The 17,374-nt window shown below is 40.2% G+C and overlaps 1 protein-coding gene across 7 annotated transcripts in view; it reads right to left on the reverse strand.

Annotated features, from left to right (window-relative positions):
• Nucleotides 1–17,374, reverse strand: part of DOCK4 (dedicator of cytokinesis 4) — a 434,985-nt gene that overhangs the window by 161,189 nt on the left and 256,422 nt on the right. For all 7 annotated transcript variants that reach the window (XM_045052625.1, XM_019825719.3, XM_019825720.3 and 4 more), the window contains exons 13-15: nucleotides 13,683–13,808; nucleotides 4,001–4,125; nucleotides 3,038–3,200 (exon numbers count right to left, since the gene is read on the reverse strand). In XM_045052625.1, coding sequence (XP_044908560.1) covers nucleotides 3,038–3,200; nucleotides 4,001–4,125; nucleotides 13,683–13,808 — 414 coding nt within the window. The remainder of the gene's footprint in view (nucleotides 1–3,037; nucleotides 3,201–4,000; nucleotides 4,126–13,682; nucleotides 13,809–17,374) is intronic.

Here is a 17,374-nt window from a genome sequence, read left to right on the forward strand (position 1 = left end):
ACCACTTGTCAGATTCAATGACTTCCATGATGCCAAACAGGGTGGTAATTCCTCTGTCCTCAACTTAATTATCATTGGCACCTGACATATCAGATCAATTCCCCTCTTGAAAATCTTTCTTCAATTAACTTCCTGGATTCTATTTCTGGATTCTCCTTCTACCTCACTGGCTACTCCCTCTTAATTTCCTTAATGGCTTCTTCTCATTCTGTCAAGATCTAAATGTGAAAGTACCCCAGAAATCCACCCTTGAACTTGCCTCTGCTATCTAAATTTACTCTTTAGGAATCCAATTGCATCCAGTCTCATGGCTCTGAAAATCATGGGCATTGGTGATATGCTGGAGCCGGCCTGTACTGGCTCACAGGAGATGACAGTGTGCATCTATCCTCAACTCCAAGTTCAGTGATGGTCATGTTGGTAGCTTGAATTTAGCCATGGTGGGAGCATTTACTTGATGGAAATCAGCAAATACTATAATTCAGGGCTCTCCTCTCCCCCAGGCCAAGTGCTGGTTATTAAGTATTTACAGCACAACAATGGGCCCTGTGTTGTCCTCAAGTTTGTCTCCAGCTTGGACCTCATTCAACTGTCTATCTGACATCTTTAATGTCTAAAAGACTTCTCAGATTTAATATGTAATATCTGGGTTTTGCTCTCCAAAAAGATTCTTCCTGTTGCCTTCCCCCACTTCATTAAATGATCACTTCATTCTTAGGCCAAAATCTTCAAGGTCATCCTTGACTTTTCCCCTTCCTTCACATCTAGTCTATCAATAAATCTGCAAAAAAGAACTGGCCTACTACAGTCCTAATGCAAACCACTTTAACCTCTTACTTGGGGGACTGCAAAAGCCTCCTACATGGTTTTCTATTCCCACCTACAACCTCTCATCTCAAAGCAGCCAGGCTTATCCTTAATCTAAATCCTCTAATGGCTCTCCTCCCTGCAAACAAAGTCCCAAGTCTTCCCCATGACTTAGAAGACAATATGGGATCTGGCTCCCCTGCTCTGTCTCTGGCCTCATCTCCAAACTCTCCCAGCTGCTCATTCTGGCCTCCTTGCTATTCCTTGAAAATGCCAAGCAGGTTTCAACCTTAAGTGTTTGTATTCACTGTTCTCTCTGCCTGTAATACTCTTTCCCCAGATACCCAAGGGCTCATGCCTGTATTTCTTTTAGGTTGCTGCTGATACATCTCCTTATTAGAGAGCTCCTTTCTGATCAGCCTTTGTAAAATAACAATACAGCATCATCACTTTCCAGCACCTAAATCCAATATAATCTTCTTTACTGCACTTATCAGTACCTGGTATAGTATGTATTTATTTGCTCAGATATTGTCTGTCTCCCCTTTTTAGCACAAAAGCTCTGTGAGAGGAGGTATTCTGCTATGTTCACTCATGTATCTCCAATGCCCAGTAACGTGCTCGACACATAGTAGGTGTTCAGTAAACATGCGTGTCATGAATAAAAAATACTTTTTAAATAAATATATGTATACAGAGAAATATCTGGAAGCTCATGTGATAAAATGATTGCCTGATTATTCATAGTTGATGGGATTATGGGGATTTTTCTTCTTCATGCTTGTGCCATTTCTTCTGAATTTTAACAATCAATATTTAAAAAAAAAACACTGAACAATGTTTGAAGTACAAGGACAAGAGGACAGAAGTAATACGTTTTACTGAAAATAGACTTTATTTCATTTTCCAAGTTCTCTGTCTAAATTTCTCCAAATGCTTTCTCCCTTTTTTCTCAGTTCATCTTTACTTTCCTCTATCTTTTTCTTACCTTAAAGCTCAAAGCTCCTATGAGGCTCAACTGAGAACTGGTAACAGGGACTGGGGAAGGAATGCTATGGCACCATTCCAAGTGCTTTATGCTTTCCCCCTCCAAGTCCTTTCCATGACACTCCTCTGGGAATTTAGAAGAATGTTAAGACCTTACTAGTCAACTCCCTACATTCTAAAACGTCCACAAAAGCAAAACTACTGGAGCTTCCTGAGCCAATTCCAAAAACATGCCATCATCCCTGCAGTGGACAGTCCTCTTCTCTCTGAATCCTGGCGCACTACACAGCGCTCAGGTGAAGTCACCGCTCATCTATTGGCAATACCCCCATTCATTCCAGACTAAAGAGGAGTCTGCTGCTTCTCCAATAATGTGACTCTTCTGTACCTACCATGTATTACACTGTTCCAAGATTCACCAGAACCTTCTCCAGTCACAATGTACACTTCTGGTAGTGTCTAAGACACATTTCAGGGACACAGGGATACCAGAAGATCCCTGGACTGGGGACTGGAGCGGGCCAGGAGTAGGGGCTTGAGAGGAGAATTAAAATAGAGATGTCAAGAAATGACAATTTTAGGGATAGCAATGTTCACATGGGCAAAACCTATAACATCTCTACATCTTGGGTTTTTTAAATCTGTAAAATGAAGCGATTACTTCATGTCATCTCTAAGGCCTATTCGGACTGACATTACTAGCCTGTCATTAGAATACTGTCTGAGACTGCACTGTGATGCAGGTATATGCAAATCAGATATATATCTGAGCCAATCAGAGGCTTTCCTAGGGCACTTTACAGGCCTAGAAAACTCCTCCTGGGTTCCCCGGAGGTGTCTGAGAGCTGGATGAGCTCTCTGCTGGAGAAGCAGCAGGTGGGTCAGGACTGCCCCAAGCACCATAAGCCAGACACGTTTTTAATGCCGTGTCTCCCCTTTCTGATCTTTCTAGACTATGAAAGTGATCAACTAATTTTTATGAAAATGAACACCTTAAGAAGAACCCTGTAGACTTCCACAGGTATTTTTTCCTTCCTTGTCCTTCCTGTGTGTTTCCACAGACGTTACTGGTTCTTTGAGAAGAAGTGAGCCCACTCACCTTTCAGGACTCCACTCCCCTTCATTTCTCCCTCTCCAGGGTCTCTGGTTTGTCATACTTTCTGCAGAGTAGCCCATGTGGTCACTATAGCTCAGTAAGGACACTACCCCCACACAAGAGAGCCAGCCCCAAGAAAACACTTACTGGAACAATGCCGAAATTCAAAGCGGATGTGTGCGCCCCTGAATTTATCCACAGGAATAGGAAGTTTCAGCAGTTCGGACCACCTGGGACTGTTGTTATGATAAAGCACAAAGGAGTGGTACTCACTAGCTGGCGGCTCTCCAGAGCCGAAGGAGATAAAATCCTAACAAAGGAAACATGCAGGTTAAAGACAGCTTCAATGAAAGATTATTTGAAAAACAGCAGAGCAATTGCTTTGCTCTATCTGCCTGCTCCCCAAACAGCACTTCATGTGGGCCCTCCCTGGGCCCTCGCTGTTCTACACTTGCACCTGTTAGCAGGTGTGTCCACTTAATCCCCATGCACATCTCCCAGGGCCTCCGGAGCCAGGGGTGGACCTCTGTGACAAGTGCAAGATGGGCAACTGCACGCCCAATTTGGAGTTCAACTACGCAGCAAAGTCCTCAGCCTGCTGCAATCACAAGCCTGTTCAGTGCCTCCCTGAGGCTCACGCGAAACACTCCTTCCATTAAGGACCTGCTCCTATCACCCCAATCATCAACAGCACCCCATTCCTCAAGCCCTGTCTTGACCAAAATGAAAACAGACAGGATTCAATGTGGTAGTTTTTATTTTTTTTAACCAGTCGCCCAAGACAAAGTGTTCATCTCCAAAAGTATGACAGATGAAAGGGGAGGAGTGGGGTGATACTAAAAATGCAACATTTAAGGAATAGCTGCTCCGAGGAAATTACTGCCATGATTCCTTAAACAATCAAACTATAAAAGCCTTTCTGTCCTTCTACTGTCTCTTCTGGAAGGTATTTCAGTGATTTAATAAAAAAGGACAGAAAACTACCCTGGGGCGGAGAAGAAACATAAGGTGGAAAAGACTGTAAATCAGAAGTCAACCAATCACATTAAAGATGAACCCCGAACAATGATGTGGAATTGTTTTACCAGAAAGTACCCACTATCCACGTACCTTTAAGATCTGGCCACTACTCTCCACAATGAACATAGTGACTTCCACATTTCTGGCCACACTCTTCCCTCCTTTTTCAAATTCACCCCTTTCTATAGTGATGTACAAATCATTCCTCATTTCACCTAGTAGGAAAATTAAAACCATGTTTTTAGAGATAAATGTTTCTGTGAGTGAGTGTACGTGTGTGTGTATGTATAAATATATAAATATATATTATATACATACACATACATACATATTTTATACATATATTATATATATATATATATATATATATATATATATATATATCTTGGAAGTATAATAAAGTACTCTATCAAGAAAAACTTTAGTTCATAAAATGAACTTCTATGACATACATATAAAAGTAAAATATATTATATTTACACTTTTATAAAAGGGCCCCCACCCTCATTGCTAATACCCAAGAAAAGTAAAAGCCACCCTCTGCCGGTCTGAAGTTGCGACACTGAAAATGTACATTTAGGAGGTGAATACAGGGACGAAGAATGAAGGTGTTGTCAAGTCTCACCATTTTTCAATATTTCCCTCATTTCATTTATGAGGTGTGATTACAAAATGACAGCCTAGCAGGGTGGCTCAAAGAAGCCAGTCTCAATACTTTATAGACACAACACTTAGAGTAGAAGAAATACCCACATGGAATAAAATGACAGGACTGCAAAGGGTAGAGTTACAATTTAAATCTTTTTCTAAATTCACAGACAAAATGATCTCACTGCTGGAAGAATCCAGGTTAGGCTTTATGAACACAGATGTAGAATAATTCAGTTATGCAAGACAAAGTTGGCTTACTGTTCCTTACCATCAAGCTATAAAACAAATAAGATCCAAACTGCCATATTCTATGAACATATACACCAATTTTTTTTTCTCAATTGGTTATTTATAAAACTTACTGCCACAAGAAAAAAGAAATTTGATGCCAATGACCAAACTTAGGCAAACACACTGAAAGCATGCTTTTTTACCTTTCCTATGAGAATTAGATTACGGGTAAACAGTGAGTGAGAAAGAAGTAAACACAATGTTACCAGAAAGTTTTTGAAGATAAATACTGGTAAGTTTGGCAACGTTGGATTCACTTTTACTTAATATAGCTTTCAAACATTAGAAGAATCAAAAGCAATATATATATTTTTTCCTAGTAAAAAAACCTTTCCACAAAAAAAAGCAGATCACTAGAAGAAACATAACCACACAAGTAAGCTCACAAAATTGGGAGATTTTTAAGACTTCCTGACAGCAGTGTGTACAAGAAAGTACCCTAACTTTCAAATCCATGGGGGGATACCAGTGTGACTGGTCACCTTCCTCCATTAAGACAAACTTTTGATGATGGCATCATTTGCCAGTGACCTGGACTGACCAGGAAACAGATGGGACATGAAATAGAGAAACTAAGTAAGTCCCATAAAGGATGAAATCTAAACCATCCTTTATAAAGAGTATGTAGAAAACACATTGGAAATAACGGATACAGTGGTCTCTGGCTTATGAATTTGTAGTTCTCTCATACAAATCAATTTGGGGAGGCAATGAACTTGGAATTCCAGGAGAAAACCAATATATTTCAACACATTTAAAATTATATCTGTGCCTTTGTAGGTTTTTGTTTGAACCACCTATCTCTTTTTTTTTTTTTATTTTTTACAAAGTGGCCGAGTAAATATTTTAAGTTTGCTACTTAAAAGACTACTACTACACACACACGCACACACACACACCCTTAATAAAAGTGCATTTTAATGATTTAACAATACCATTACAAAATGAATAGTGCATTCACAAACTCCAGCCTCTAAATCAACCAATTTGAACAAAATCAAAATAGGCCTGATATGCTAGTGGTCTGCACACATGCTATTTCAACACTATGTTTGGGAAAAAATTCTTGACGATAGTTCCCCCACTAACAGATTCGGCAGATAAAAAAGCAAGGCAGATTAGAGCAAAATAGGTCTGTTAACAATAGCAAAATTCCTTTGCTTCTTGGAGTAGGTGACACATAATGAGTAGCTCTGCTTACAGACAGACTAAAACATACAGTGGTTGATGGGAAGTATGGCTACAGGGGTTTCTACTTTAGGAATTTCTCATAATGAGTAATTAGCTAGTCCAAACCACACGGGGCTTAGCTGTCCTGCAAAACCGAGAAGAAGTGTTTCCTGCGAAGGAGACTTCCACTCTCCTCTCTTGGGAGGAAGGGCAACTCTGACTTTATCAAAAGCAAGAAGGGATGAGGGAGGTTTGTAAGGTGACCTGTTTTCCCCAGTCTGTAGGCTAGGCCTAAAGGATGAATAGGGGTGGCGGAGAGATTAATGTGTTTCCAGAGCTATGAAATTCTTTATCCATGTACCCACTACATGCCAGATATTATTCTAGGCCTAGGAGACCCAGCAGTGAACAAAGCAAAAATCCTTTTCCCACAGAGTTTAGATTCCAGTAATAGGGAGGAGGTCTTTAATACAGAAGCCAAATATATAGTATGTTGCATAATAACAGGAAGTTCTGCGGATAATAAGAGTAAGAAGGGGCACAGGGAAAGCGGGTGTTTCATGAGAAAAGACGTCACTGAGAAGATGAGAGATGTGAGTAAGCTATGGTATATTTCGGCAAAGAAAAAAAGTTGAAAATGGCATGAGCTTCCCAAACCAATCCATAAAGCCTGTTTAGCTTATACCATAGCTGGATTCTTCTATTTCTTCTGAACTCAGAAGCGATTGTGAATTCAGATAAGCCTAAAGGATGTAGGGTAAACAGGAAGATTAGAATAAAAGATCTGGACTCAAGTCTCTTTCTCTCTACCGTTTGCTCTGTGTGGTATCCGTCTAGATGGGGTAATATAAACCTCCAGGCCTCAAGTTTTTGAGTTATTAAAATGGGGGTGGCGTAAAGACAGGGGCGGGGTAAAAGAGGTGGTAGGAGGGACAAGACTACTTTGTTATGTTACACCGTTTCTGTGACTTACGGAAGAACTTCTGAAATACATACATTCATAAATTCAAACACTTTAGGCACATGCTTTACTTTTCTGGTCTTTAATGGTCATTATCCCTGCAACCTTTTCCTCTTTTGCAAACCTTTTAGCCTCAAATAAGATTTCTCTGAAAAGGGAATACACAACAAGGAGAACATTTCTCCTGGATGACATTCTACGTATGTCTCCCCAGGAATTCTGCAGCTTGCTATGTTCCAGTGCTGCAACGTACCGTATCTTGCCAAAACGTGCAGAAGGATAAAGCTGAAACGTGCTAATTAAAATCAATACACCTGAGGTCAGCTCTGGAGAAAACTAATAAGCCCAAATGCTGTTAAGAAAGCATCTTGGGTAATTAAGAGAGAAACCATAAAGTGAGTATGAAATGGAGTCATAGCACTAGTGTGAAAAGCTATTTTCCTGACAATGTTTATTAACACCTTGCACCTCTCAAATTTAATACTCTGTAAATTTGATGTGCATAACACCTGTCTCTGTTTAGTAGGCCCACTGGCTTTGCACGTGAAGGCTTCACAAATATCACTGTAGACAGATAAATATAAGGCCACAACAATGGGAACAAATTCAAAAGAGTTCAGTGATTACAGTCAAACGGGATCGATTTATGGCTTGACCTCAATAGCCAAGAGGTTTCCATTATTAGCTGAAACCCTGATCTTTGATTCTATGCTGGGAATGCCATGGATAAAGCCCAAGCTCGCCACATCAAGTAAACTACTGCACTCAGCCACAGGCTAGCCAAGTGCCTTAGCTGGGCTGGATACTTGTTAATATTTATGGAACTGGAAAAGTTCCTGCCCTTCCGTTAAAAACAAATCGACAAGTGTCTGAGACGAGGGGTATTTCATGGACTGAGATTATGACAATGATGATGACGGTGGTGGTAGTAGACAGATGGTAGTTCCATCCTTCGCCAAGTGCTATACAGAGAACGGCTCATTAAATTCTCACATCAAGGTTAAAAGAAGGCCCTATTTTTCCACCTTACAGATAAGAAAATAGGTGTATAAATATTTTTTTTTCAACGTTTATTTATTTTTGGGACAGAGAGAGACAGAGCATGAACGGGGGAGGGGCAGAGAGAGAGGGAGGCACAGAATCGGAAACAGGCTCCAGGCTCTGAGCCATCAGCCCAGAGCCTGACGCGGGGCTCGAACTCACGGACCGCGAGATTGTGACCTGGTTGAAGTTGGACGCTTAACCGACTGCGCCACCCAGGCGCCCCTAATAGGTGTATAAATATTAAGAAATGTCCAACATATTCTAAGTTTACATTAAAATCAAGTATTTTCAGCATGAAAAAATGTAATTTAACAGGGTGACAATGGCCATCAAATAACCTAGTGTAACTCAGCTTTCTTCGCCAGAAGATCAGTGCCTTAAGAAAGGAAGGTATCAGTCCTACTCTGCTCTGTGTTGGTCAGATCAGACTGGAGGCACTGATTTCAGTTCGAGACACCATCTTTACAGGACAGGGACAGACACAGACGGTATCATCTGGACCATAAACAATACAGAGAAAGGACTCAGAGCCCATCAGCGGAGGGATGAGGGTGACAAGAGAATTAAGTGAATTTAAAGATGTTGAGGTTTCAAGCAGAAAAACTCAACCCAATAGATAGAAACTAGTCCAACACCAAGAGGTCATTTTGAGATCTGTGTTCTCGGGTCATTATCAATATTCAAGTTATGTGCCAGAAAACCATCACTAGGAACCGGAGGGAGAATCCATGCACTGGATATATGGCTGGGCTGCATGGCCCTTCGGGCGTGTGGCAGGCAGAATAAGGACACCTCCTGTACCCCAAAGAGATGTCCAGGTTCTAATCTGGGAACCTGTGAATATGTTACCTTACACAGCGAAAAGGGACTTTGCGGTGATTATTAATTAAGTTAAGGATCTTGAGATGGGAGACCTTCTTGGATTATCAGGGTAGGCTCAAAAGAATTATAAGGGTCCTTATAAGAGAAAGAGGGAGGGGCACCTGGGAGGCTCAGTCAGTTAAGCGACCGACTTTGGCTCAGGTCCATGACTTGTGGTTCCCAAGTTTGAGCCCCGCGTCAGGCTCAGTGCTGACAGCTCAGAGCCTGGAGCCTGCTTCGGATTCTGTATGTGTGTGTGTCTCTCTCTCTGCCCCTCTCTCACTGGCACTCTCTCTCTGAAAACTAAAAACATTAAAAAAAAAATGTAAAAGAGGGAAATGGAGGCAGGAGGGCCAGAGACAGAGAAGGGGGTATGATGAGGGAAGCAGACAGGAATGATGTGGGGGCCATGAGGCAAGGAGTGCAGGCAATCTCTGGAAGCTGGAGAAGGCAAGGAAATGAATTCTCCCTTACAGCCATCAGAAGAAATGCGGCCCTGCCGAAAGACCTGGATTCTAGCCCAGCCAGACCTGTGCGTGCTTCTGATCTCCATAACTGCAAGATAAGACTTTTGTGGTGTTTTAAGCCACCCCTCTTGTGGTGATTTGTAAGAGCAGCTATAAAAAACTCATACATATTGTATTATGTATTACCATGTATTATGTATGCCAACTATACCCAAGATTCTATCGCTTAATGATATCTTCACGGGTGAGGGCAAGGACAGGACAGGAACCCAGGTAACTGGAAATCAAAGCAGACAACAGAAAGGGAAAATTTATGGATGGGCTGAAAACTGAACTTTGGATTTCTCACATATGGTGCATCTTCGGTGAAACCTATCAATGTTTTTTTTTCTCCTTTTTGTGTCATTCTCATTTTTGTTTTGCCTTATTTTAGGAGAGTATTATGAGGTATTGAACTTTTTTGGGGGGTAGCTTTTCAATTTTTGCTGACTACTAAGAAAATAATGGCAAATGCTATAATAGCATCCATGATAGTCTTGCCAGAACAGTGTTGCATAAAGACAGAAGTAGAGATGGGCTGTGGTTCCCTGATGACCACGATATTCTAGGACAAGGATATCTGGTAGGGCCAGCTGGGGAAAGTCCTACACCCTTGTGTAATGGGGCCTGTAAGCCTCAAACTTTTGGAGGTGCCAGCTCCTCCACCATTCTGATTTGGGGCTGGAATCCCACCTCAGTATAACCCAGATGATCCTTAACCTCCACCTCTTGCATCGCCGTGGAATTCATTGGTTGAAAGTCCACAACCCCCTCCTCTAGCATGGTCATGGGGTTCAGGTCTCAGGCAAGTGGTTACATGCGTGGAGGTCCAGTGACTTGGAGTGAGGGGTGGTGAGCTTTGGTTAGATTTAGGATGTATTTTTAAGGAAGTTCGAATTATATCACACTGGTTCCCACCTGCTTTTGCCAAAAGAAGGCTTATCTCAGGCAGTCCCATCTACTGATATGTCTCTGTCAGTAAGTGATAAAGAATAACATTTATACTTGAAAGAACAGAACTTCATATCCCCTTAAACACGAGGCAAACATATGCACAACATTCCTCTTACCCCAGTGTGCAAATCATTATCTAGTCAGCTTTGACCAAATAGAAATTTGACTTATGTGATCTATCACCTAACACCCAAAGAAAAAGGAGGCTTACTCTGAATGACACTTGAAAAATAAACTTAAATAAATCTTGAGATGAAGATCAAAGCTACTACCACTGGCAGCCATTTGAAACCTGGGTTCTGCTAATTGTTTTCAAAGTGAGCCTCTACCTTCCAACTTTCAACCTCTCCCTTTCTCATCACTCCACAACTTTTACTCAATTCCTTTCAGGGTTAGGAGCTTCAAAGATCTCCTACGAAGACTGAATTTACCCTAACAAACAATGACAGCTTAATCAGTTGATACATGAGAACAAGTTTCCAAGGGAACAATGCACAAATGGGTAAGACAAAGTCACGAGGCAATGATGAAAGCAATGATCATGTTGCCTAAAAGAACCATAAACTCAGTCAGAATGGGCCTTCAGGCTGGGGGAGGCACAGCTTGACCTTCCATGACATTCCTGACACATCAGCTAGCTTTGCTCCAAAATGTCTGGTGGATGGAAACTTAGTCCTTCCCGATATTCAGCAGTGGCCCAGGTCCTACTCTGCACAGTCTGTTAAGACATTTAGAGGCAGGCTGTCCAATACTGTAACCACTGCCACATGTGGCAGCTGAGTACTTGAAATGTGACTTGGCTGGAAATAAATGTGCTATAAATGTACAATATTCACCAGCCTTCAGGGATGGAGGGTAAAAAAGAGAGTGTGAAATAACTCATTAAAATTTTTTTATATGAATTACCTATTGAAATAATATTTTGGATGTGGTGGGTTAAATAAAACATATTATTAAAATTAATTTCAACTCTTTGCTCTTACTCTTTTGAAAGTGGCTACTAGAAAAGTTAAAATTGCATTTATGGCTCTCTAATTACATTTCTCCTGGAGAGCACTGATTGAAATATTTTTGCTGCTCTCCCCATCATGGGCCCAGAGACCAGACCATGGAACTTTCTGCAGAATTATTTGGTTTGTACGTAGCAGTGATGGAGCTTCAAAGAAAGTGACTTATATTCTTTGAAAACTGGACACCATAAGAAACAAAGTGCTGGATGGCCAACGCTTAACAACAGGGAAGGGTCATGCAGCTTGAAAGCACATGGCCAGATCACCTCTTCACACTAGGTGACATCTTAGAGACGTGCCCCTACAATAGCCAGACCAAGGGGAGAGTTTCTGCTTCTGTGTTTTCCCCGTTCCAAAAAGAGTCTGGCACTGATTACATCCTATGATCCTCAGCAGAAGTTTTGTGTATGCTCCCATCAGTGTCAAGACCTCAGATAACTCCTTCTGTAGAGAGGCAGCGACTACGTTGATGACCTTGTCCTGTGGGGATAAGCATGGGCCTCACCTGTCCTGACCCCTAGCAGAACACAAATCAATTCTGAAAGATGAGTCTAGACAATGAAAAGAAAAAAAATCATGCCAGCAGACTGTCAGTGCAACATTGACATTAGAAATGTTGTTCTCCTACATTGTCTCATTGAAGAATTCAGCTCAAGTTTTCATTAGAGCCACCAGAGAGAATTAACTGACAAGTCAACATTCTGAAAATAACAAAGGGGAACAAAACAATGAACACATGTTTGGCAATGTGAAAAAAAAAAAATTCCACTCAGTTTTAAAGCTGCTTTCAGCTGTTTGTGTAAATATACACACCTCTCCCTTCTTCATCGAATTTGGAAGATTAAGCAGCCACCCAAGAAAAAGGAGAAAAGGAAAAGAAGCAGGTGCTTTAAACATCATCTCTTGGCATCGCTGGCATGCGGACTTGTGTCCAAGAGGACTAATCCCCTGGGCAGGGGGACCAATGCCGCTATAATGTAGTACAGCAAAGGGACAGGAGCGAGCCTTATTCCAGAGAAAGTTCATTTCCATCATTAAAGCCAGACAAAGGTGGCATGAGCACAGCACATCCCAGACAATTATTCAGCTGGTGAAGTGTCATGTTGCTTTATATTTTTCCACTTCTCAATGATACTGCCCAGAGACCAAGCTGAGGAATTCTTCCAGCAGCTGTCTGCATTCTGTCTGAAAATATGTTTTTTATATTAGATTTGCCCATCAATTTGCTTCCCAGTGGCATGAATTTTTTTCTTTTTTTGTTACAAAGGAAAATACCAGTTATTTATAGCAACTGAAGGAAATAATGAAGGGGTGCAGGAGCCACTGAATCACAGGCCACCAAGTCAACAGTTCTATATACACAGTCATTTTCAACAAGAGTAGCATGAGATGCTCAAGCAGAACGGGTCCTTAAGCCAGGTCAGGTCACCTCAGGAAACTTTCCAGGCTCTCTGTTAGCCTTCCCAGCAGGAATAGGTTTGCACAGAGACATCACAAGATGCTGCAACAGGGCAATGCCAGGCATTTTCTCTATCACATTAGGTCTTTATCCACGGCAGTCCTAGCAGCCCTCTTACAGCTGTGCCAAAGGCCCTGTCAGATGCAACTTCCTGCACTTGTCTCCACACGTGGGATTTAAACAGAGATTTACAGGATATAATTTCTAAAAATACTGTCAACAGTTTGAGATTATTTCATTTGGTCTACTTTTCTCTTGGTTGTGGAGGGTGGGATCAGGGGCACTGAGAAATACTACTCTCTGGCATTTACTTGGATAGTGTGATTCTCATTAACTGCTACCTATCCACGTAGAAATGAACCCTCCCCCCCCTACTTTTTTTGTCCTTTTACATTGCTAAAAGAGACCTGAAAAATACATCTCAAAGAGTACTAGGAAAGGTGGTGAAAAACATTTGGTATTTGTATATGGCTGCTGATTTACATATATATATCTTGGGTAGAAAAATCCTTTAGGAAGGTGAAGCTGCTGCCCAACAATTATTCTTATCAAAACCTGTAAGGACTTCCCCTTAGTGACTTCACTAACATTTTCTACCAAAGGAAGTATTTTCTGGATACTACTTCAGTTTTCCTTCTTATCATGGTCATAAAGAATGCAACATGGCCCTATAAGTTACCCACGCTAATAAAAATGTCAAGATATTTTTAAAAACTTTTGCTTATTTATTATCATGCACCTCATTTCCTTCTTTAGCATGGTCCATTTGAACTCTTTGAAACTGACAAATTTGAAAAATTTCTCAAGTGTCAAAAACAGACATAACGCCCATATGTCAACCCTCGGTCCATCCCACATCACTTACCAGGCATAATAATATTAGAAAAACCCAACTTTCTCGTTATAGACACTCCATGAGAAAATACTGATGAGTATTCTCTTCTGATTTGTTCAATGTCTCCATGCAATAGCTGTAGGGAAACTGCTAAACCTAAAATAAATGAGAGATAACAGAGTAAAAAATAGAAGGACAGAAATAGCATGAGTGGAAATCTGAGCTTGCTTCAACAAGCCCACAACTATGAAGGCATTGTTAAAACAAAAGGTTAATATTCAGACAAAATCAACAGAATCTATAGGAGTAATTTCTAGAGAACACTTTTCCAACTTGACTATTTGGGTTTTCCCTTTTCCCCTGTTTAAAAAGATTCATAGCAACTGGAAAAAATTTGAACATTAAGAAGTGTGACTTCTGGCCCCTACACCCTCTTTTCCAGCCCCCCACCAGATGAAATGACCCCACTCCGATACTCATGCCAGCAACTGATGACTGCTACCTAGCCCTAGAGGACACTGATCTCAAAATGGGAATTTTAATTTCTTTTAACTCTATAAAACCTATGAAGTTAACAATATCATTAAGGTGTACACAAATCTAAAGTCATACAATAATTCAAGGATTTTAAGGATATTCAGAGACTTTCTTAAAACTTAAGTAACAAAGGTTATTATAATGAAAGTAAGATTATATTAATACTATACACATTAGAAACTCATAATGGCATTATTTTCTACTGAGAAGAATTTAGCAGGATGCAGGCCACAAACAAAAAGGCATTTAGTCAGTAAAGTAGTAAAATTATCTTTTAAAAAAAAAAGCCAATTACAGTGACATTACTACAGTGGGATATATAAAAGATGAATGACACATTTCTCGTAACTTATTCCCCCAACTCCCAGGCAAGAAGTACAGAAAGGAAATTGATGCTGTATTTTTGTGAATATGTTTGTATATTTCTGAGATGCTACTTCTCTTTCTGTTTTTTAATTCCCTACTGTTTTTCTATTATTTTAAATAAGAAAGACAAATAAAGAAGGAAAGGAAAGGAAAGGAAAGGAAAGGAAAGGAAAGGAAAGGAAAGGGGGTTCCTTACTTACATTAGTGATAGAAAATGAAGCCAATCAAAGGGGACTTATTTTTAAAACTTCCAGTCATAATTAACCTGCACACAATTTTAAAATGAATCTGGATGGTGGAGTTAAGAGGATGATAAATCTATACTCCAAAGATTCTCTACCTATATCATTACTTAGCATGTGCAAGTTACCATTCCCCATTCATCATTTACAGTATTACAATGCTCTCGCAAACATGAACCATAAGCATGACAACATTCATGCTGGAATCAAAAAGAAATGCAAAGCTTATTTACCACATATCTACATTAGGATTTTCCTTTCATTCTCCTTCAACAGTAAGAACAACAGAAGAAGTGTTTTGTTAGTTTGTTTGCTTGGTTTTCCATGAAGTGGTTAAAACATCAGGAAATTTTGTTAAAAAAAAAAATAGGCTCATAGAGAAGACGGAGCCTTCCCTGGGGTTCCAGTCTGATGAGGTATACCCAAGGGGCAAAGATTTAAGAGATGAACGGCAGGACAGTACTGCATCATTATGTCCTCACACTTTCTGGTGTGTGGGTCTAAGAGAATGTGTCAGAGAGTTGTTGTCAGAATTTGGTTAAATGTGGCAGGTACTCAGGAACTTTAACTAAATCTTCAAGCCATTTTTACCTATCTATCCTTTATCTCCCTCCCCGCCCCACTCCATCTGAGTTGGGAGACTGAAGGAGCATCTGTCCCTCGATAATCACAAGGAATGAAGGAGGGGGGAATAACTGGTCTGGATGGTTTGATGGCGACACAGTTTGTGTAGCTTTGGGATACTTTTATGTGGTGCTATTGGCTCCTTTTAAAACCCAAAGGCAGGAAAATGAAAACAAACTAACATGTGTTGTAATCCATCTGTCCCAGCAGCTATTTCTTCCTGACTCACACTCTCCCACTACCCCCACCTCATTACTGGTGTTTCTGTTCTCTTCCCACTTCTGTCCTTTTGCCTCCAAAATACTCACCCACACCATCACCATTAACATCATCAGAAGCTGATATATGTAGAAGGGCAGTGCATGCCAGACATGGTACCTAAGAACAGTTCCTCATGCTGGGGAGAACACTTCAAATCTGGGGTACTATAAGCAATGCTTTCACACAGAGAGTCAGATGGACTTAAGAAAATTCTTGAGGTCCTACAATTTTTTGCAAGTGAAGATCAATTTACTAGGACTTCTCATCAAAGGATCTAATCAGAGACACTGGCAACATAATGTGTAAAGTAAGAAAAAATCTGAAGGGAAATGAGAAGCAAAGACATCATGCTATTCAGCGTAGGGGCTGGAAGAAAGAAAGTGACTAGGATTCTGGTTTTGCCCTACTGGAGCCAGAATTCATTTAACCAACAGTGATTTTTCTTTTCTTTTTTTTTAAACATAAACAATACTTAACAGAAGATAAAAAAATGAAAGAAGAAAAGCATTCAGTCAGAGATAATGCTTAAGAAAATCCAAGATGGGTTTAAAAAAAAAAAAAAAGCAAAAAAAAAAAAAAAAAACCCAAAAAACAAAGAAAATAAAATCCAAGATAGAAAAACAATATGTGTTAGGGAAGAACATAGATATAAATACAAAAAGAGAAATACATCAATGTACTCTAATCAGTAGGCGCTACAGAGAGATGAGAGGAACCCAAAAGGGTAGAGCGGACCCATTCAGGGGAAAACAGGGAGGAGCCAGCTAGTAGATAAGGGAAAGGAATGAGAAAATAATAGAGGAAAACAGACAAAATACTATGAGGGAGAAGGAAAACCTTGCATTTAAGAGTTGAACACATCCTAAAATTTGGCTAGAAGGTATGGCAGTTTTCATTCTGGAGGTTTAGTAGTTATAGATTAAAGGCCAAGGTGTAATGATTTCATTTGTCTTGCCCAGTGAAACCAATTTGGAGGAGAGGGGAAGGTACTATCATTTTGAGGTGACTCAATTTCTTCAGACTAAAGAGCTCACTGATAGTCAAGAATTGGAAAGGCCAAATGAACTGAGGGCTTCACCATAATGTACTTGGCTCTTCCTAAATCACCAACTCAGTTTCCATAAAAAAAAATTAAAAAGAAAAAAAATACCCACAACACTCAACATGAAACATTCAAGCGTGGGTATACTTTCAGTAAGACAAAGAAAAAACATGATATAGCAAGAATCCAAAAGGGCTAACACACAAAGAGCTTTTGCAATACTAATTATTTTTCAGTCAAGGAAACTCTAGATCCTATTTTTATTGTGGCCCTTTATTATCATGACAAAAATCAACAGGATGGAGTCACCAGAACAATAAGAAATAATGCACTAAGATGAAGAAACTACTCATCACTACAAGGGAGAGACTCATCAAATATTCACCCATTCCAATTAGAAATTGGGCTAATCCTGAGGATTAGCCCTATCCTTTCAGGAGTGGTCATTTATGACACAGGGTATGTTCACAGAGCTGTATTTTTCTTTCTCTTCTTTTCCTAGTTAGCCAACTTCTCTAGCCTCATCTTACTTGCTATCTCTGGAGCTGGGGCCACTTCTAAAATTTTATGTGCTGTGCACTGGAAACTAATGTAACACTGTATACCGATTATACTCAAATAAAAATTTTTTAATTACATTAAAAAATAAA

The sequence above is a fragment of the Felis catus genome, chromosome A2 (assembly GCF_018350175.1).
Source record: "Felis catus isolate Fca126 chromosome A2, F.catus_Fca126_mat1.0, whole genome shotgun sequence".
NCBI lineage: Eukaryota > Metazoa > Chordata > Mammalia > Carnivora > Felidae > Felis > Felis catus.